General features: G+C 38.5%; 1 protein-coding gene across 1 annotated transcript in view; it reads right to left on the bottom strand.

Annotated features, from left to right (window-relative positions):
* DPP10 (dipeptidyl peptidase like 10) overlaps nt 1-22,503 on the bottom strand; it is a 196,258-nt gene that overhangs the window by 74,514 nt on the left and 99,241 nt on the right. The window contains 2 exon segments of the mRNA XM_032235619.1: nt 1,598-1,752; nt 2,986-3,106. Of these exon segments, the coding sequence (XP_032091510.1) occupies nt 1,598-1,752; nt 2,986-3,106 (276 nt within the window).

Genomic DNA, 22,503 nt, shown 5'->3' with positions numbered 1-22,503 from the left:
TGTAATAAATTATGGTAGACTTTTATAATTTCTTTATCATAAGTTTAATTGAATCTTAATTCAATCTTTGTTCTGTGTTTCTTTTTGTACTGTTCAATTTGAAATAAAGTAATAGAAGAGCTGTAGAATTAATTCTACTCCTAGCAAAAACATATGAAAAATATCCACTGATGTACATTTAATTTTACATGCTGTAAAGTTATCTGTATAACAATTTCATATTTTAAAAAAATCAAATTTAATAAATATAATTGTCAAAGAGACCCTAGTTCAGAGTAATACATTATTTAGTTTTTAAAATATATTCATTCAATTTCTAATGTTGCCCACTGACCAAATTACACTGGGTGGAATGTAAAGGTTAAAAACAAAAAAATGATAAGTAAAAACAACAATAAAAAAGAAACCATGCTGGGGACGGAAAACAGACTGATTTAACAAGTTCATGCATACTTCATCCTGACCTGAATTCATGCTAAACTACATGTTCAATTCTAACTTTCACAGGTTCTTTAATGTTTTTAAATAGTTTCTTTATTTTACTATTCCTGTGGACTGCCACAGTCCAGCAAAAGTTCTAGAAGTTTATGGTAATATGTTACAATAAAACAATAAAAACAAACTATAAAACCAATAAGAAGTCCTACACAAACTGACAGCATTCACTAGCTACTTGCATTTTCATGTTTTTGAACTGCTGGATTGTCAGGAGCTGAACCAAGTAATAGGAGCTCATCCTGTCATGCAATGCTTGGGTTTTGAACCTGGACTGTCTACTTTCCAGCAGAAAAGTTCAACTTATTATATTCCCATTGTGCACCCCAGGAAATATAATACATGAATGAATTATTAGTAATAATTAACTCCTTGAATTGTGCTGAGAAGCCTTCTGATAACTAATGCAGGGCCTAAAGCACTGATGTTAAGTAATTATGGTGGCTGTTACTTACCAGCTAATTGCTTATTACACACCAGCTGCCGTCTACAAAAGCAGTCTCAGATAAAGCTCATTGCAATAATATATTCTAGATGTGATGACCGCATACCTGAGATGGTTTTATGTCTGATATGGTTTTAGGTATAATTTGCAAAGTGGTGTTCATAGCATAGTAAAAGGTAGCTTTGCCTGGAGGTAAAGCATTGTTAGTATATTCTACATCTTACAGTGGTTATTTGACATAATAGAAGAGGTAAATAGCCTAAGGTCAGCTAAATCTTAACCAGAGAGAAGAACTGGAATTATTTATTTAATAATTTATTTAAGTTATTTATTTGTTTGTTTGTTTGTTAATTTATTTGTTAAATTTGTTTGCCATTCATCTCATGCCTTAACCTGATCTTACGTTGAACAGGTGACAAAAAAAGAGACTACATTAGTTCATTAATTCACAAAAACATTCACATAAGTCTCCTGGGACTAGGAAGTCTGTAATTATATCTGGTAATAAAAAAAATGCTTAAATCTTTTATTTTTAGCTACCTTAATAGAGTTGTTCTCTTCAACTCCAATGACTGTTTTCTCCAAGTAATTGTGGGTAAGGGAGCAATTAAATAAAGCATGCATTAATAATAAGAAAGTATTACTCAATTTCCTTACCTTTGGATATGGATACAGTTTTCCTTTGGGATACAAAGATCCAGTAAACCAAGGAATAAGCATATTTGGTACTAATGAGTCATTTATCATAAGGAATGCCAGCCTCTCTCCATCAGGTGACCACCAGTGAGTAATGTGCGAATGAAGCAGCTCCTCTGAGGAAAAAATAAATAAACCCATGAAATTAGCATTTTTATCAGATTTACTAGTAAATATTACCCTATTTTCCTGACAATAAGACCTCCCCGGATAATAAGCCCAATTGGGCATTTGAGCAAGTGTGCTAAAATAGGCCCTTCCCCCAAAATAAGCCCTCCCCGAAAATATTGCAACACAGCAGCAGCCATGAGGTGACCACACTCCCCGCCTCTTGCACCTCAAAAATAATAAGACCTCCCCGAAAATAAGCCCAAGCACTTATTTCAGAGTCAAAAGAAAATAAGACTCTGTCTTATTTTCAGGAAAACACAGAAACATTTAGATTTCCATGGAAGGATGTTTGATACATCAATTTTATCTAAACATTTTGCTCTTAGAAACATAAAAGAAAAAAAAGGAAACTACAAAGGATGGTGTCCTCTATTTTAAACTAAATTGAATACTTCACTTTTCTCTGAAATTCACACTTCAAAATTATTTAGCTGCACTTCTACACTCCACTGGAAAAAAAAAAGAATTTATAGAATACTAACTAAAAAATATTTCCCTTATCTTCCCCATGCAAGTTATTTCTCTTGAGGTAAAAAAAAAACATGCATAATTGGGATTTCCATATTTTATAGTCATAGTGCATTTTAAAGGACATTTGAAGTAGGATCATTGTTCATATTGAGAGAGATTCTTGAGTCCACCTGTTGTGAGGGTGCTGGTGAGCTGTATTTTTTTTTTTGCTCTGTTGACAATTGTTCATATGCAGCTGATGTTATGCTTTCTGTGGTGGCTTTTATGATAGTATATGTTTTGTTCTATATGGATAGATTTTCTGTAAAGTTGGATTTGCAGATTATCATCATTCAACTTAGTTATGAGAAAGTCTAAGGATGGGATCTTGTTCTCTTTATTAATCTCAATGATTTGTTTAAAATCAACCAGTGTTTCCAAGGAAACATCAAACTACTATCCAATTCCTCAGAATTCATTGTAAGGAAATCTCCATTTCTCAACCATTGCACCAAAGAACCTTCCCTGAAAATAACGAAACATCTCCAAAAAATGTTGTTTCTACTTTGGTATTGATTTCCCTAAGAGTGTAAAATATACCTGGGCTACCACATTCCCAAGAAATATTGAAAATGCTTATCCCACAATAATGTTTTTTTTTTCTCTTCAAAGTTGAGCAAGGATAAGCTGTTTTGCATTCATATAGCAATTTTTATTGTGCAATTTACCTTCGTATAACCAGTCTGCAATTCCATTAAAAACAATCCCTTCCTTCCCAGAAGATGTCAATCTCAAAGAGCTGCTCTTTACATCAGGCTGGTAATATATGTTATTTTCAAATATATAAATCTATGATGGGTAAAAAAGAATGACAAGTATTGTAATTAGTTAATATTTTCATACTCATTACCAAGAAATCATTTCTGAAGCTAATTTTTATATTCTTCTACAATTTATGCATTATTTCAGAAGAAAAACAGGGAGAAATAGAGAAAGTATTTGTTTCTAAAATTAAATAAACTTCAACAGACGGCAAGGTTAAGTTATGCTGTAAACACTGTAATTACAGTGTCAGTTGAATTACATATTTCTACATGCTTTGCACCAATTTTTATTATATTTATAAATGTAGCCATATAGAATAAACGCTACCTTCCAGGTAGTAAAAGATATTTACTGACTTAGAATGAAATCCTTAGAAGAAAAGATACATGGAATCCAAGATGTGTTCTTATAGGTTCATAGCACTGGCCTACATTTTTCAATTCTGATATCTTGCAGACTCTTGTATTTTACATAATATCACACAGACATTGCATAGATATAGAATGGCAAACGTTCTCCAGAATTAAGTCTTCTTGTTTTGTGCTTATGCAGCCAATCAATTCCTTCCTTCCTTCCTTCCTTCCTTCCTTCCTTCCTTCCTTCCTTCCTTCCTTCCTTCCTTCCTTCCCCAAATTTAAAAACTTCCCATCCATAGAGTTTATTAGCTTTAGCAGCAATTTATATAAAAACACACTCCAAGAATTTACTTCCACAGCACATCTTTGAATTCAACCCATAAAGTAGTATTTATACTTAATACAACCAATCCATTGCAATTATATGCTGGTAAAATGCTATGGATGGTGAGAATATAGCTTCAATACTGTCCCAGATTCTTTTTCCAATTTTGATACTCAGCACATTCAACACAAAATAGCACTAGTACTAGAAATAGCACTTAGATGTATATACTGCTTCACAGTGCTTTACAGTGGTTTAAAGAGTCAACATATTGCCCCCAACAACTAGGCCCTCATTTTACCAACCTTGGAAGGCTGAATCAACCTTGAGCCATTAGGATCGAATCTCTGGCAGAGGACAGAGTTAGCCTGCAATAGTACATTCTAACTACTGCACCGCCATGACTTCACAAAATATTGTGAAAATGTTGGGTTTTTTGGTGCTTTTTGTGTTTTTTTAAAACAAATATGTCAGAGTTAAATGGGAAATATGAAGTATGTTTAGACTGCTGGAAGCATGTAAATCATGTCCACTAGTTAGTAAGCATATACAACATAAACATTTTTTTCATGTTTCCCCTAAATTTCAAAAATGGTTTAGCAGAGGAAAGGTTTCATAGAATATATATTTTTATTTTTATTTAAAAAAAGAAATAATGATAATATAAATTTGACAAGTATAGAACAAATATTAAAGCAATATATTATCTAAATTAATTGCATACATATAGTCCCTTCCCAAGTCTAGGCAAGCAGAAGATTGATAGAAGACATTTCTGCTGGAAAAAAAAAATGGTAAAATAAGGTGCTCTTGGGGCAGTAGTAGCAACTAAGCTCCTTTCTCCTTTTGAGAACAAATGTATGTGTATTTTTATATTTTCAAACCAACCAGTTGATCATAGCTATGAAGGAACCAATCCTGCTACCAATACTAAAATACCATTCAAATGCTAACCAGTAGATTTTCTTACATAGAAAGAAGTTCGTCTTAACATTTGCCTCGAGCAGCACAATGACTTTTCATTGGCCTTGCTTGTAAAGAGCATAATTAAATGCAGCCTGTGAACAAGCTGATTCTACAGTTAATAGAGCTTAAATTAATTAAGAGTTCTGCATTTGAAAATTATTAATGTAGATGAAATTTTTGTTTTCTAAGGGAATGAAAAGGTGTTTTAATTAATGTTTCATACTTTAAACGTGGCCCATTAGTCTGGCTACATGAGTGAAAACAGTATAATACATCAGAGATAATGGATTATTCATTGTACCGTATATACTCGAGTATAAGCCGAGTTTTTCAGCCCACTTTTTGGGCTGAAAAAAGCCGCCTCGGCTTATACTCGAGTCTACAACTGGATCCGGCAGTGCTGTTGCCTGTTGGAGGAGGAGGAGGCGAACCAGCCTGCCATCGCCGGCCACCGCTAGCCCCGCCGCTCTTCCCGACCCCTTCCAAGCCCCACAGTCCAGCGGATGGAGCAGCGAAGCCCCGGGGCTTCGCTGCTGCTCCCCGCATTTTCTGCACGGGGATCCCTTGGAGAGGGGATTCCAGTTGCCGGGCAGAGAAGAGCTCTTCTGATGGGACAGGTGAGCTCCGAGTCGGGGCGGCTGCGGAGGCTTCTCCCGCGCCTCGGCTTTGAGGGCTCCATCTCCGCCTACTACCCGTTCCTTTTCGGGGGCAGCCGCCGAAGAGGTCGAGGAAGGAGAGGCGGGCGGGTCGTCAGCCCCCCGGCCGTGCTGCTGTTGCTGCTGTCCCCCTTTGCCCTGAGGGTGGTGAAGGAGATGCTCGCGTAGGCGGCGCAGAGCAGAGCCGGCCTCGGCGCTCACGCCCTCCAGGGGCTCTGCCGAGGAGCAGCACAAGTTGGGCTGAGAGGACGAGAAGACGCGGTCCAGCACGTGTTTTCGACGCCTCAAGCCGCCCCACCTGGAACCGACGACGACGCCCCCTGCTAACAAGTCCGCCTTGGCCGGCTGCTCCGCGGCGCGACTCCGCGGAAGCGACGACGAGGTGTCCGCACTGCGGCGTTCGGCTCCCGCTTTGCTGCTGCCTTTGCCTTTGCCCCCCAGCTGCAGGCTCCTCCACAGGCGGCTCTGGAAAGACGACGCCAGCTCCCCTTCGCCGGCCTTGCTGCTCCCTGTTGCTGGTGCCGCTCCGGGTTCCTCGGCTGCTGCCATTCTTTTCTCCCCGCCTCCCTCCCTTCGCCTCCGCCGCCGCCTCCGCCTTTTCCACCAACCCCGCCGCCCGTTACCGCTGCAAGCGCGGAGGCAGGAAGAGCAGCAGCGCGCGACGGCGGCGGCTTCAGCCCAGTCCGGCCGAAGGAAGAGGTTGCACTTGTTCGCTATCGCAGCGGGCGACCGCCTCAGGGGCTGGGCCTGGGCGGCTGGAGGGCTCCCGCTCTCGGTGCGTCGGAGGCCGCGAAGAGAGGAGCCGCGGCTCGGAGCATGGCAGGAAGCGCGGAGAGCTACCGAAGTTTCGACGCGCCTGACTTTTCCTGATTAGGAAGGAGGTCGGCTGTCTCCACCGGCCGCGCAGACTCGCTTTGTAGGGGAGGGGTGGGGCACAATAAAAAATGATTATCGGGTGGCGTTGTTAAACACTCGTCCCCCGTCCCCCCCAGCAAAAACAATAAGACCGGAGAAAGTAATATATTATAAGGCAATTGCCAGAGTTAAACTTCATCGACGTGGAAGAACAATGCTTTATGATGTAAATTCGGACTTGTATGAATTTGCAAAAGTTTCTCTTGAGTTGTTTGCCCGCTTCAGAAGGCTAGAAGAAAGAAAATTAAAGGTAAATGCAGCATGTCTCTCAATATCACTGATCAACCCAAGGGTGCTTTTTCAGGAGGCAACTGGACTTTATTGTTTTTTTCTTTGGAGACGTTTCGTTTCTCACCATTCAGCTCTGACAGGATAGTGGGGAAGTAGGATAGTGGCAGAGCTGAAGAAGCTTCTTGGATGAAACGTCTTCCCAAAAAAACCCAAGAAAGCCCAGTTGTTGCCTGAAAAAGCACCTTTAGGACAACCGTGACCTGGATGACTGACAATCTCTACAGACCCCCGGGGCTTCGCTGCTCCATCCGCTGGACTGTGGGGCTTGGAAGGGGGTGGGAAGAGCGGCGGGGCTAGCAGTGGCCGGCGATGGCAGGCTGGTTCGCCTCCTCCTCCTCCAACAGCACTGCCGGATATCCGCCCAACGCTGCGGGGGCGCCAGCGGGAGCTTTGGCGGCTTCACCTCAGCCGTAGCGCTGGGCAGCAAATGTGCTGGTGCTGTTGGAGGAGGAGGAGGCGGCGGCAGCAATAGCACCTGAGGACAGGACAAGAAGCAATGGAAACTTGTCAGAAGGAGACTCAAGCTGGAAATAACGAGAAATCTGACAGTAAGAACAATTAAAATCCTAGGAAAATGTCCTTTCATGAAAAATTACTTTTTCAGTTAACTCTGCCTGACATTAGTTGGGCGAACAGAAATATTAGTTGGCCAATTCTAAAAGGGAGCACCAGAAAGAACTTAAAATATTTTTTAAGAGAGCTGGGTTTTTCATTTATATTATATGTATGAACAGAATTAACACAAATTGCAGATACCAATCAAACATAAAGAAAAAAAGGATGAAATAATGCTCATTTTTAAAAACTCAGTGAAAATAAAAACAATATACCAAGAAGGTGGCATACTGGTTGTGATTTGATCTCTTCGGGGGATCCCGGGGATCCCCTATACAAGTATTTTAATATTGCAGACTTGCAGTATTATAAGTCATACTGATATTATAGAACACTTTAATTAAGCGGGTCCCTTGAATAAACATAACTTTGAGTTTCAAATAACACTGATTTTTTATTTTTGAAATTTACCGTAGCTGCTGCATTTCCCACCCTAGGCTTATACTCGAGTCAATAACTTTTCCAGCTTTTTGGGGTAAAATTAGGTGCCTCGGCTTATATTCGGGTCGGCTTATACTTGAGTATATACGGTAAGTTACAAGGATCACTAGTTCTTGTGATAATTTGCACGGCAGTTTAGCAACATCCTTAAATTTAATGTTCCAGGCTAACAGATAACATAAAATATGTTTGAACACAACAAGTACTTTTCTGGTGTGTGTGTGTGTGTGTGTGTGTGTGTGCAAGATCATCTTATAGATTGTACAGGTCTATAAGTCATCGACTTACAACAGTTCCTTTAGTGACAGTTCGAAGTTACAACAACAGTGAAAAAAGTGACTTATGACATAAGTTGCATACGTTGCAGCATCCGATGGTCATGTGATCAAAATTCAGACCCTTGGCAAGTGATTCATATTTATGGCAGTTGCAGTGTCCTGTGGTCATGTGATCACCTTTTGCGACTTTCTAATAAGCAAAGTCAGTGGGGAAGCAAGTTTCCTTTAACAACTAACTTAACAACTACAATGATTCATTTAACAACTTTGGCAAGAAAGGTTACAAAATGGGGCAAAACTAAGTTAATTCAATTGTGATTGTAAATTGTGGTCTACCTGTATAGCCAGATAAATCTTCCTTTGCATATTTTGTTGACATCCTAATACAGTGGTCCCCAACTTTTATGGCTTGGTGGCCCAGCAAAGGGGGGGGGGGAGATGGAAAATGGCCTGCTATTTACACAAGTTGAATTGCATGTGTGCATGCTGGCCCATGCTTCTGCAAGTTGAGCTGTGCAAATGTGTTCATGCCAGAGATGGATTGCTCCCGGTTCAGCCCGGATTGGTCAAACTGATAGTGGCCATGGCAGGAGGCTCTGCCCACCTGCCTGGATGATTCTGCATATGCAATGAAGTGTCGCACGTGTGCATGCAAGCACAAGTCAATCAGTGGCGCTGGGATTTGAAACCTAGCTCTGGTGCATGTATGACGGACTACCACTTGTGTAAGTTGGCTGCATGTGTGTATGCTAGCCTACTACTCGCACAAGTTGAACTGTGTATGTGTGTGCGTATGCACTGGCCCACTGCTTATCCAAATTGAGTTGCTTGCATGCGGCTCTCAGTCGTGTAAGTTGAGCTGTATGCATACACACTGGTCTGCCGTTTGAACAAGTCAAGCTGTGCATGGGTTCACTATTCGAGCTTCATGCATGTGCATCACCCAGCTGCCTGCACAGCCTGGTTCTGAACAGGCCATGGCCTAATAGTGAACCATGGCCCATGGCCCTTTCCTAATAGCAATGCCCATTATTTTTGTCTACATGCAATCCATGCAGCTCTTCCAGAAAGAAGAATGAGTCAGTTGAGGCATCATGCCTTGGTGTGGGGGAATATCTAGGGCTCTACACTACCACCTTATGTTTAACATTTGCATGAGGATGCTGGATGAGGTCATCCATTGGACTGGGTTTGGATATAAGGATGATGCCCAATCTTTACTCCAAACAAATCAGGCGAGGTCGTCAAACTTTTGCTTACATTTACATTTACTGAATGCAACCCAGAGTTGTTGTAGCATTAAGCAACCTTATAAAATTTTAAAATAAATAAAGTCGAGAGAGAAGCAGAGGCAGTGATTTTCTGTCATTGTCCTTGTGTCCTTAGTGTTCCATCTCAATCTATGTTACAGGATATTTTAATACACTGCAGAGCACCTCTTTAGAGTGAAGGTGGAAAATAAATACATGAATAATACCATTTTCCTTCGGTATAAGTTAAGAACAGCTAAGCATGTTTATCTATCATATATTCTTCTACCCTACAAAATGACTACACATAGCAGAAGCCCATGGTCATAATGCCAGGAGGAAAAAGATATTTCAAACAACACAGTAGTGCTGTAAATACTGCAATGCTGCTGCTGTCTAATGTCATCTTGATCGTGCATTTGTCAAAAAAGTTAAAGAAAGGACGAGGGACACAGATTGCTAGTTGTATTTCTCTGTCACATTTGACCCTTCTTTTCACTTAAGGGTAAGTAAGTAGATACTGGAGAAGAAATGATTTGATAAGAGTCAAGGGAGCCTGAGTGCTAGATCCAGTGTGCCAAGCAGACACAAATGTGAGACAGTGATGAAGACTTTTTGATGTTGGAGTTATTCAGTGTGAATTCCTAGGTATATTTTTCAAATATAAATGTCATCATCTATGCTATTTGCTAAGGCAAGAGCCTAGTTTCTCCCCACAGACTTTAAAAGCTGAAGATAAAATTCTCTAGATATCATTGCAGTTAAATCTTGTATAAATATATTGCTTCATCTTAACTTGATACTGCTGGCTAAGATAATGGTATGCTTTCAACATGTTTTTCAGTATGGCCTAGTTGCATATTCATTAGTTCTTTCTCCTATGATTTCACCTGCTGCTAATACATGCACAAAAAGTGAGGAAATAAATAAAAAAAACCTACTCAATATTATAAGCCTGTGGAACTAAATATAAATATGCAGTGATCATCCTACCTTTCCAGATCAAACCATGCCTGGGCTTCTTTGATGTTTGAAAGAATGATTAACAGTTTCATGCTCTAGATGCAGATGGAGAAATGAGTAGAAAATGATGGGTTTTCAACCCAGCAGCTGTCAATCACTGAGGTTTTTTTTTTTAAAAAAAAAACTCTTAATAAAAGTAGAATAGAATATATGCTCAATAACATGGACAATAAGATAGTAACAGAAAGAGATAACCCCACTTAACAAATGTATTGCTTATCAACATAAATTTTGGACTCAATTGTGGTTGTAAATTGAGGACTACCTGTAATGAGCTCTCTTCCTGTAGTTCTGTGCCACTGTACTATTACAACATTAAATGAGATTTTGTTATTCTGTACATATCAGGAATTGATAACCCAGGGTGCACTAGTGCCATATTACCCAGAACACTCTAAACAGCATATTAGAGTTCTAACATTATTTTTAAATGCATACACATGCACAACCGATAAATTTGAGATATTTTTCTGTCCTGGGGATGCAATTAATGAAATATTGTAGGATTTGGCAATCTGGTGACATTCAATCCATTTAAAAAAAGTTATAAGTATGCCTCTGGAAAGGTCACATTATAGTAATGTGATGTGAAAAAGTTGGTAATTCCTGATATTTATACTGAATTGCATCAGTTCTGTTTTGAAAGAGATAATAATACTTTTTACTTAAATTTTAAAAATACCTTCTTCCTATTAAATGTTAAAGCCTTCAAATTCATCATTTCGAAACAACATGATTATATGTAGCAAAATGAAAAATGCTTTATTTTAATGTTTCAAATGAGAACATTACAGGATTAGACATTAGAATGGGAACATTACAGGAAAAGACCACTAGATTATGATGATAACCACTGTCATATGTTATTTCACCTTTCATATTAGAAAAAAAAGAAAGGTTAAGTTTAATAGGACCTATGGGAAAGCTGTATAGAGCGCACCCTTCTTTGATTACTAAGCTTTCAACCAGACATGAACCTACTCACTTTTATTGTTATAAGGACTAGAAAGCTGAATAAAGATAAATATGGAATTTCCAAAAATATAGATTTTGAAATAGAATTAAAACTCTGAATAGAATTACAATTTGCAGAAGAGTGAAAGACCTGTCCAATGCAAAGCTAGTGATGTGACAATTAACAAATATAATTGTCAAAGATATAATGAGCAATTATGAGTTTGAATCAAGTAAAATCAAAAAGACAAATTTTGCCACAGGGATGAAGAAAGTTTTCCTTACATTTTCCCAGGTCTTGGTAAAGTAGAGATCAGTCCTTCACTTAAGGTTTTTCCAAAATAGTGAAGCATATCGGTTAGGAGGTTGGAACTAATGCAAGTCTTCCTCAGTCTATCAAATATTAAGTCACAGGTGTCCATTTATAAGAGGGGAAAGCATAGTCCTTGAGCCAAAGAAACATCCCACAAAAATGTAGGAGAAAGAAAAATAACTTCTTAGACAGTCAGGTAGGGCATCCACAGTGGAAGAAATTAATTAGAAGGAAATACTGCAAATCCCTTGCATCGCCTTTAAAACCTCATCTGTAATACTAAGTACCCATTCCATTCTTCACTTTATTCCAGAGCTTTAAGTTTAATGTGAATGTAGGGACAGACAAAGAAGTATGTTCTTTATCTTTGAAACATGCAAGTAATATTGGCAATGCACCAACTTTGTATAGTACATTCCCATAATACATTTCAGCAATTATTACATCCATTATCCAAGGGGCTAATTTTCTAGGCAATGTAAATTAAAGAAATAGAGATTGTCACTATGGGAATCCTTAATTAAAATAAAAATATGCGGGTGGGAGAGGTGTGCTCAGGAGTTTCATTAAAGGTGTTTTGTTTCCTGAATCTCATGTCAATTATAATTTATTGGACAAAATTTTTAGATGCAATAGGAGTAAGTTCACCACTCAGAAGCTTAAGAAAATAGGAAAGAGCTTCATATTATCTCCTCTCTGTTTCAGCTTCAGCAATGCCATTATCCATTTGACAGAACTGTTCTACTGTTTCAATTTTTACTACATCTTGCCTAGGGAACTAACATATCTCAATTGATGCTTAATTGGATATACAAATCCAGGTAGATAATGCCACATATTAATCAGAATCCAACCAGGAATGTGCCCCCCTCCCACACAGATGTTCACCACTGCTGATTTGGAGTAGCAATTGACATCAACACTGATATACAACAAATCCCAGGTGGCTTCAAAACTGCTGCTGCATCACAAAATGTTCTGAATTATTTGAGATATATAGAAAAATTTCCTCATCTACTACAGACAGAGTACTTTCTTTGATGGATTAAAATCAGTCATCCAACATTTGGAGTCAGTTTGATGTCATTGTTAAGTTGTTGGCCTAGAAAGCAGGAGACTGTGAGTTCGAGTTCTGCCTTAGTCATGAAAGCCAGCTGAATGATCTTGGGCCAGCCACTCTCTCTCAGCCCAATCCACTTCACAGGGCAATGTTGTGGAGAAAAAGAGAAGGAGGGAGGAATATTAATTACTTACTCAAATAACCTTGAGTTACTTATAAAGTAATAAGGGAGCGATAAAAATCCAATAAACCAGGGGTGTCAAACTCACAATGTTATGTTGTTGTCACGTGATGTATCATAACTTTTTCCCCCTTCACTAAAAGGGAGGTGGGCATAGCCAGCGTGTGATGCATCCAGTCTGCGGGCCGCGAATTTGACACCCCTGCAATAAGCATTTAGGAACTAGTGTATATTTTTATACAGTGTGAAGCAGAAGAGCTCTTTTGAAATAAATGTTCTAAGTTCAGTTAGATGAAATCAACTCTAATATTTTAAGTAACAGGGGCTTACCCATTGATTTCACAAAGTTCCTCTAAAAATTGTTGCTGGCTTGAAATTTCTTAATGCAACAAGAAAGAGAAAATAATCAGCTGAATTACACCATTACACTACAATGGTTACATGGAAGTAACCATCAACAAACTGTTTTGGTTAATTCAAATGGTTTTTAATTACATTTGAATATTTCTGCAAGCTCCACTTTGACATTTGTTCTAAACCAATTATGCCAGGGAAGGAAGGCAGCAAATTTATGCCTGGACTTAATCTTAATTCTTCTAGTAAATTTCATAGTACCTGATTCCTAGTTCCAAGTCTGATTTTCACTATTTATACAAATAACATGTGCTGATCTCTTGTCTCCCATCTCATTAAGGATGCTCACATCCTCTGTGCTCAAATGAACCTAGTCTCATCTCAGTATTACTGCATAAATATCCAGGGCAGACTGGACAATTCTGCACCTCCTTGCTCCTTTCAGATACTAACCTTGCTATAACATGTAATGTTGCCAGGTTCTGCTCAGCAGTGCTTAAAACTGTCAGATGGATGACCTGTGCCCTAAAGTAGTTTTTAATGAGCATCTAGTTTGTCATCCTAGAATGCTCTGTACTGTGATAATCTGCCACATACTAACCTTTATGTTCCTCTATACCCCTCTAATGTAGCTACCCCTCCTTTTAGAATTCTTTTACATCTGTTAGGTGAGCTCCCCGTTGGGAGAGCGAGTACGTTCAGAGAAGCGTTGTGAGTGTGGTGTTGAAGAGAACACACAAACCAGCATATAGAGACACTGCAGTTTAAATAGGCTTTTACTTTTGTGGAAATAGAGATATCAGAGTTCATAAAACAGTCCAAGTCATACACAGATAAGACAGTCAGTCATCAATGTCTTTCAGTTAAGGGATAATTCAAATAATATAGTCCAGTATTATATAATCAGTTCAGAACTCAAAGTTTGCTAGCAGTTGCAAAACTTACAATAGCTCACAGCACTCAGATCAGATCAGCCCAGCATCTAACAAACAGAGAGCTAACAGTCATTCTGGCTCCTCTTATGGCCAATTAAGGAAAACAGCAACCAATCACATTTTACAGTATGAGTTAAAGAAACAGTTATAGCATTGTTACATGATTTATATATCACCAACCCAACCGTTAGATTATATTCCTAACAACATCTACTTATATCATTTAGCATTTTATATTTATTATTTTTTAGACTCTGATAGCTTTTTAATTGACTGTTCCTCATCCTCTTTATGCTGATCTTTGACTGTAATAAAGATCTGACTTATTCAAGCGAACCTTTACTTTCCCCCTTTCTGTACATGCACATACACAAAGAGGGGGGAGAGAAAGAGAGGGAGGGAGGGTGGGATAGAGAACATTGCAACTTATACACATGGTGAAAGGTACTATAACAAGTATCTGGTAGAGACTTTTTAAAAACAGCATCAGGATGATTTGTCTCTGTAACAATTACTTGTCTATGTGTATTGGTTAATGACAGGCAAATCTACATAGTTTATACTAAAATTATAAATACAGTTAGAAATAAGTTTTTTTTTTATTTTGGGGGGGAGATTTCCAGATGCTGTATTAGCTTTGGGGCACAGTTGACCTTTAAAAAAATCTGTTTTGATTATTTGGAGGATAATTGAATTGCAAGCTAAAATCTGGATCAGTCACTGGGACTAGAAATTTATTCTTCCGAGCTTTCAGACTCATGCTGGAGCCCATCTTCAGGGAACTTCTCTCTATTGGAATATGTGCTTTGAGCTATTCCTATTGGTTGATTGGTATGTTGATGGCTGACGATTGGAAGTTGTTTCCTTGTGCTACCAAGCCCTTGGTTCCTACTTGATAAGATGGTGGTAAATCAGCACTCATGTTAATGGCAAGGGGGTCATTTCTCAGGCTTCAATCTTGATCTCGCAACATTATCCTGGGACATGTATATTTGCCTTCACTTGTGATAATTGCACTGTACAGTTCAATTATCATTGCCTGTTCTCAGGCCACCAGGTGCCATTATCAAATGGCTCTCTTCAACTGTTCAGTGTCCACTTAGAATATGGAAAAAAGAGCAAATCCTGCACAGACTGGAGACCCTAGCCTGTTTCAGCATAATATTGCACTTTAAAAATGAACAATGTTATCATTATATATTTGCATACATTGCCTTTCATTTCTTGAGATGCCTTCATGAGTTACTAGCTACTGGCTTAGGAGGGAAGGGAAGTGGTGTAGCAAGTGAAGCTTTGAGGAAGTAAAATGCAGAGTTATTATTGGTTATTCCCCAATGGTATGCAGGAATACAGTCAGAAAAAAGCTCAGGCCATGATGTAGGGCAAAAAAATTATGAAATGGCTCCCAGGGTCTGAATATTTTGAAAATGATGGGATATAAGATAACATGTCAGGAATAAATCAGAAAGCTTTTTTTATGTACTGGTTCATTTCCTTTATTATATAGATCCAGGTTGCTTATTTTTAAGGGAGAAAAAATTCTAGCTTTCTTCATAGTTTATACAGACAGACAAAGGATGGAGAAAAGGAAGAGAAGGAAGATTTCCAATATGCAGAATAGAATGACTAAATAAAGGTAAGGTACATTTTATAGTTTTCTAACAGACTGTGTAATTTATTTCTCTTTATTGTCCTTATTGTTCTGCATCGTGTTGCAATATAAAGGAAGTGAAAGTCATCGTTTAGTTTGTATTGCAACTTGAATTGACAGAAAGCAAGAATATATGTACTTATCTTCTTGTTATGTATGGCTTCAACTACCTAGCAGAATATTTTTGAAAGATAGTTCCTTCAATATTAGACTTGTGCTTGCTGGGTAGTTGGAGTGGATTCTTTAAAGAGAGAAGGTTCAAAGGATATCCATGAGGTTTCCTTAAGAGTTTTTCAAATGTGGTTTTGCAAGGACTCTGAATGGATTCTATGTGGCTAAGTGGCAGAAAAAATGGTTCCATGGCATGAAAACCTGAGTATCTTTTAATATAAACCTTTAAATATTGCTGTGGTTTGTTTACTATTTAAAAATTGTTTTGAAAATTGAATAATGTTAGCGAACATGCACTAAATTGTTATATTAACATTCAAAAATCACATATCACGTAAAGAGTACTTGTTCTTTCCCTAATTTAATAGCCCAAGTGACAAGAACTTCAAGGTTACTAAATGGCCAACAACGTTTAATATTTTTTATTCTTAGTTATATTTCTACAATTCTGCCAAAGCCAGGTTCAATGCATATTCAAAAGGGTTTTTTTTTAAATAAAAATCTTTGACTTTTATGAATATATTTAAACATTTTTGAAATCATTTTCATTTTTGTTCCAGATAAAACAGCTGTAATCCTTGGAGTTCCCCTTGAACTCAGTTCCCTAGTTAGTTATCACTCAATTCTGCTGCCAATGCTTCCACTTTCCTTCTGTAAAGCAATTCCCAAACCCCTTCTCCACTGTACCGAATGGCATCCAACCCATCCCCAAGCCTTTCCCAAGATTCATCAATCTTCTAGAGTGACATGGAATGGAGAGCTGAAATATGAAAACAATTTCAGCTGAATTGCTAAAAGAAAAATTGAAATGGAAGCTTTCAGGAGATATCTACTGAATTGGGGCCAACTTTCTCTCTTCTTCAAAGGGACAGAGAAATAATACCCCTTCTATATTCAATTTATAAGCATTTACTGGGATGCAAGTCATAAAGCTTGACATTTTAGGGGTCACTGAATTGAGATGTATTGGAATTCTTTTCCAACAGAAGATAACACATTTTATTAACCAGAGCATGAAAAAAGGGATGTCACTGGTTGTATATGTAGGAAGGGTACATCAAGAACAGTCAGAGGTCATTACCCTTACCTATTCATTGTTGTTGGAGCAAAGTAACAACAATGAATATACAATTTTACTGGATAGTTTTTCTACCCTTCTATGTTTGTTAAACCAAGGTTTTCCTGTTTATCCTCAAGGCAATAAACAGGATGTCTGGGACTGTAACGATCTGTAGGAATATCTTGAGAGACAACAAAAGAGCTGCCACCTGGGCAATGGTCAGAGAAAAAACATCTTTGCCCCCAGAAGGAATGAAGGTGCAGAAACATATAATATATACAGGTAGTCCTCGAGTTACAACCACAATTGAGCCCAAAATTTATGTTGCTATGTGAGACATTTGTTAAGTGAATTTGCCCCATTTTATGACTTTTCTTGCCACAGTTGTTAAGTGAATTGTTGCATTTGTTAAGTTAGCAACATGATTGTTAAGTGAATCTGGATTTCCCCATTGAATTTGCTTGTCAGAAGGTCTCAAAAGCTGAACACATGATCCCAAGACACTGCAGCCGTCATAAATATGAACCACTTACCAAGCATCTGAATGTTGGTCATGTTACCATGGGGATGTTGCGACAGTTGCAAGTGTGAAAAATGGTCACATGTCATTTTTTTCAGTGTCATTGTAACTTTGAACAGTCACTAAATGAACTGTTGTAAGTCAAGGAGAGTGTGTGTGTATTGTATGTGTATGTATGTATGTGTGCATACACACACACACACACAATGATACAATAGCAGAGTTGGAAGGGACCTTCGAGGTCTTCTAGTCCAACCCCCTGCCTAGGCAGGAAACCTTATACCATTTCAGACAAATGGCTATCCAACATCTTCTTAAAGACTTCCAGTGTTGGGGCATTCACAACTTCTGGAGGCAAGCTGTTCCACTGATTCATTGTTCTAACTGTCAGGAAATTTCTCCTCAGTTTTAAGTTGCTTCTCTCATTGATTAGTTTCCACCCATTGCTTCTTGTTCTACCTTCAGGTGCCTTGGAGAATAGTTTGACTCCCTCTTCTTTGTGGCAATCCCTGAGATATTGGAACACTGCTATTATGTCTCCCCTAGTCCTTATTTTCATTAAACTAGACATACCCAGTTCCTGCAACCCTTCTTCATATGTTTTAGCCTCCAGTCCCCTAATCATCTTTGTTGCTCTTCTCTGCACTCTTTCTAGAGTCTCCACATCTTTTCTACATGGTGGTGACCAAAACTGAATGCAGTATTCCAAATGTGGCCTTACCAAGGCATTATAAAGGGGTATTAACACTTCACGTGATCTTGATTCTATCCCTCTGTTTATGCAGCCTAGAATTGTTTTTTTTTTTTTTTTTTGGCAGCTGCTGCACACTGCTGGTTCCTATTTAAATGGTTGTCCACTAGGACTCCAAGATCCCTCTCACAGTTATATATACACATAAATATACACATGTACACATACATACATACTCACATACATACACTCACATGCAGACAGTGGTGATAGATGTAGTGGTGCCAAGTAAGAGGAAAATCAGGAAGGAGTGTCCCAAAGATGCTTTTTCAAGAGGCCACTGGACTTTCTGTTTTTTCTTTGAAAATGTTTTGCTTCTCATCCAGGAAGCTTCTTCAGTTATGCCTGGATGGTAGGGAATGGAAGGATTTATACTCCTTGCAGATAGTTGCTCATTTGCATTTTAGCAAGTCATTAAGGCCACCTGGAGGTTTATCTGTGTCATCGGGTCACCTGAGTAGTACAAATGGGTGGGTGGAGACTTCTTGGAACTATTGAAAGGACTGTGTTGTAGACTGGAGATAGATGATGTCATATCCCTCTCCCTCTGCTGAGACAGGGCTGTTCAATTTTGACATAGATGGCCTCTTTAGCCCCTCTTTCAAACCAGTGATCATCTCTGGATGAAAAGTGAAACATCTTCAAAGTAAAACCAGAAAGTCCAGTTGCCTCTTGAAAAAAGCACCTTACGGGCAACCATAACCTAAATGACTGAGAATCTCCATAGAAATCAGGAAGGAGTAAAAGAAGCTGCAGAAGTATCAAGGTCTGATGTGGAAAATAAAAGCCAAAGTGGTCCCAGGATAGTGCTAGGAGCACTTAGGGCTGTGACTTCTAAACTGGGAGAGTGGCTCCAACACAGCCTAGGAGTTACATCAGAGCTCTCTGTCCAGAAGATTGCAGTGCTAGGGACAGCTAAGATCTTTCACAGAACCCTCAAACTCCCAGGCCTCTGGTAGAGGACCCAAGATTGAGGGTCTTCTACCATAGGGATGAGAAGATAATTATTTTATATATATACATTGCCATGATAACGAGAGATATTTTATTTTATTCCCCATCTATCCTCTAACCCTGGGGCAGTGGTGGGTTTGAAAATTTTTTAGAACCTCTTCTGTAGGTGTGACTTTCTTTGTGGGAGTGGCTTGCGGGCCATGTGACTGGGTGTTAGTAGCTTAGCAGCCATGTGACTGGGTGGGAGTAGCTTGGCAGCCATGTGACTGGGTGGGCGTGACCAACTTGTAAAATGTGGTGAAACTCACTTAACAACACTCTTGCTTAGCAACCACAATTTTGGCTCAGAAACTCTGGCATTTGAAGCACGCAAGTCTTAAAGCTGTCAAGTTACAAGACCCTTGCACCCCTAAACCTTTAGAAAAAGGGTGCTCAAATTGACAGCTTTAAGATTTGTGGACTTCAACTCCCAGAATTCCTCCTCTCGCTCTTCATCTTGATGATGGGTGGATGGGCGGGGGGTGGGAGCTGGAACCGGTTCTAAATGGCACTGTAGATTTGTGGAACCTCTTCTTTAGAAGTGGTTAGAACTGGCAGGAACCCACCCCTGCTCTGGGGTGTCAAACTTGCATCATCACAGTGGCATCACATGATGAATTGGGACTTCCCCCCTTTAACTAAACTGAGTGTGGGTGTGGGTGGGTGAGCGCATGATGCAACTGGCCTACAGGCCATGACTTTGACAGCCATGCTCTAACCTAAAGGTGTTTGATACAATGATACAGGCCATGATGAGCAAAAACTTGTTTGATGATGTCATGATACAAATCTTGGCCTTTTGTAGATGTATTGTGATGCTTCACAGAAGTATGTAACATATGTGCCTTGTGTTGTGATGTGATGATATATGTTTTGCTATTTACCCACCCAATTCCTCTCTTTCAGATGCCAGTGATTAAAGCATCTAATTAGAGCTCTAATCTTTGTTGTAATTAGTCTGTCTTTCTAACAATTAGTAGTATAAACATGTCAGTCTTAGTAGGTTTATAATTTGATCTGATTTTTACAATAGGACAGAACTGTTTTAAATTTCACATAAATTGTGCAACATATAATAAGAAGGAAGAGTAATTTTTATGCCTCAAAATTGGAATAACTCTCCTACATCTTTTGACATATAAGATGTACAATCTTGCAGCATACACATTAAATATTGTTTTCTTTTTGCCAATAAGCCACTAGAACAATATTTTGTTTTTATACCTGTTTGTAAAGAAATGGAATTCCTGTATTAAGTTTATTGGGAGGGGGTTGTACATAGATGATAATCTATGTAGGGAAGCATCAGAAGTGTCATACAAATATTAATGACTATGATATTAATATTCATATCTATTATGCTGATAATTAGATGAAAACTTCCTTAATTAATAATGTAATAATACATTTTGCAGCACAAATGAGGGACTGAATAATATAGATTGCTCTACGCCAAACACCAATTTTCAACAAAGTATGTGTGTAAAAGCTAATTGTCTGAATTGCTCAATCAATTATTTTTTCATGACACACATTATGACATTATGATATGATAAGTTATCACTAATCAACTAACCAAAATGAATACAGAATACTTGAAATATGGTCCATTACACCCTCACAAATTATTTATTTTTATTACAACTAGGGAAACCACTTCTATTGATCTTTAACATTGAAAATATGAGCTTAGCATTCCATATATGAACATTTATTAAAACATTCTAATATTTCTTTATTGAAGAATATTTCCACTGTTTTTTAAAAGGTACATGCTAGGAGGAGGAGGAGGAGGAGGAGGAGGAGGAGGAGGAGGAGGAGGAGGAGGAGGAGGAGGAGGAGGAAGAAGAAGAAGAAGAAGAAGAAGAAGAAGAAGAAGAAGAAGAAGAAGAAGAAGAAGAAGAAGCAGCAGCAACAGCTGCTAAAAGAAACTATCCATTAAGAATGGAATTATTATTATTACTTGCTTGTGACTGTGTTGTAGCCTATTAATTTTGCACAGGGAAATAAACATTCAAACTTATGGAACATACACATTTTGAAACATTTATACCTGTTGGTAAACAGGACACAGCTTTGCTCTGTGTATAATTCTGGTATTTCTTGCCTGGCATTTTGTTGTTGTGCAGGAATATATTGATAAATTGATATAGTTAATTACCGTATTCAAAAATTACAAGTCATGTTCCAGATGGATGCAATTACTTATCACTTCAGCTTTGCTTTTTTGCTCCTATTTAGTGAGCTGTATTCTTACAAGTAATGTTTAAGTGCTCATGCCAACTTGATTATCAACAGAGGAACCAACATATCCTTAAAATATTTGATTTTATGGACTTTTAACAGAATTTTCTGCTATAGAAGAACTTCTATGTATTCTCTGTTGCCATATTATGATCAAACAGTACAATAAATCATACATATTTTCAAAATGTTAAGTATCAAGAAGCTTAATTTCAAGACTTAATTCCTCTTATATGTAAAAGCTATGAATTTACCTTTGTTTTCTCTTTATGTTTATTTTTTAAAATAAAATATATGTCTTATTATTTATCTAGGAATTCTCAGAAACATTTGATACCATTAGTTATGGTATTTTTCTGAATTGCCTGGCAGAAATGGGCTTTGGAAGTACCATTTAATTGGAATTCCAGTTCTTAACAAGAAGTCAGTTTCAGAAAATGACCCTGATCCATTAATTCATCTTGTTCTCGTGTTATATCTGTGAAATTATGGGAAAAATTATCAGACCATTTGAAGTCTGCTATTATCAATATACACATGGCCTTTAACTCAAACATCATCAGAGCCAAGGTGGCGCAGTGGTTAAATGCAGCACTGCAGGCTACTGCTAGATCAGCAGGTCAGCGGTTCAAATCTCACCGGCTCAGGGTTGACTCAGCCTTCCATCCTTCCGAGGTGGGTAAAATGAGGACCCAGATTGTTGGGGGCAATATGCTGACTCTCTGTAAACCGCTTAGAGAGGCCTGAAAGGCCTATGAAGCGGTATATAAGTCTACTGCTATTATTATATTATCATCAGGGTATACAGTATGTCACTCAGGATTGAACTGTGAATTCCTTACAGATATTTCCTTATCAAACTAGGCAATATTAGAATTAACTAGTTAACTAGTGGTAGGATGAAGGGGAGTTTGCTCTCAGTTTCTATACAGTAGATGCCTTGTCAGTATTGGTCAGGGTCAGTGACGTGCGGTGAGGGATACTGTTGGTGAGGCAAGAGCGCGGCAGCAGCGAGAAGCAACGTCCCCGCCGCTGTGTCCGACAGGCGTCTCTCGTTTATGATGGACATAAACACGAGATGCCTGTCGGACACAGCGGCGGGGGTGTTGCTTCTCACC

This window comes from Thamnophis elegans, chromosome 1, assembly GCF_009769535.1.
Source record: "Thamnophis elegans isolate rThaEle1 chromosome 1, rThaEle1.pri, whole genome shotgun sequence".
Taxonomy (NCBI): Eukaryota; Metazoa; Chordata; class Lepidosauria; order Squamata; family Colubridae; genus Thamnophis; species Thamnophis elegans.
The sequence above is the reverse complement of the archived record's forward strand: the minus strand, read 5'-3'. Positions and strand labels throughout refer to the sequence as shown.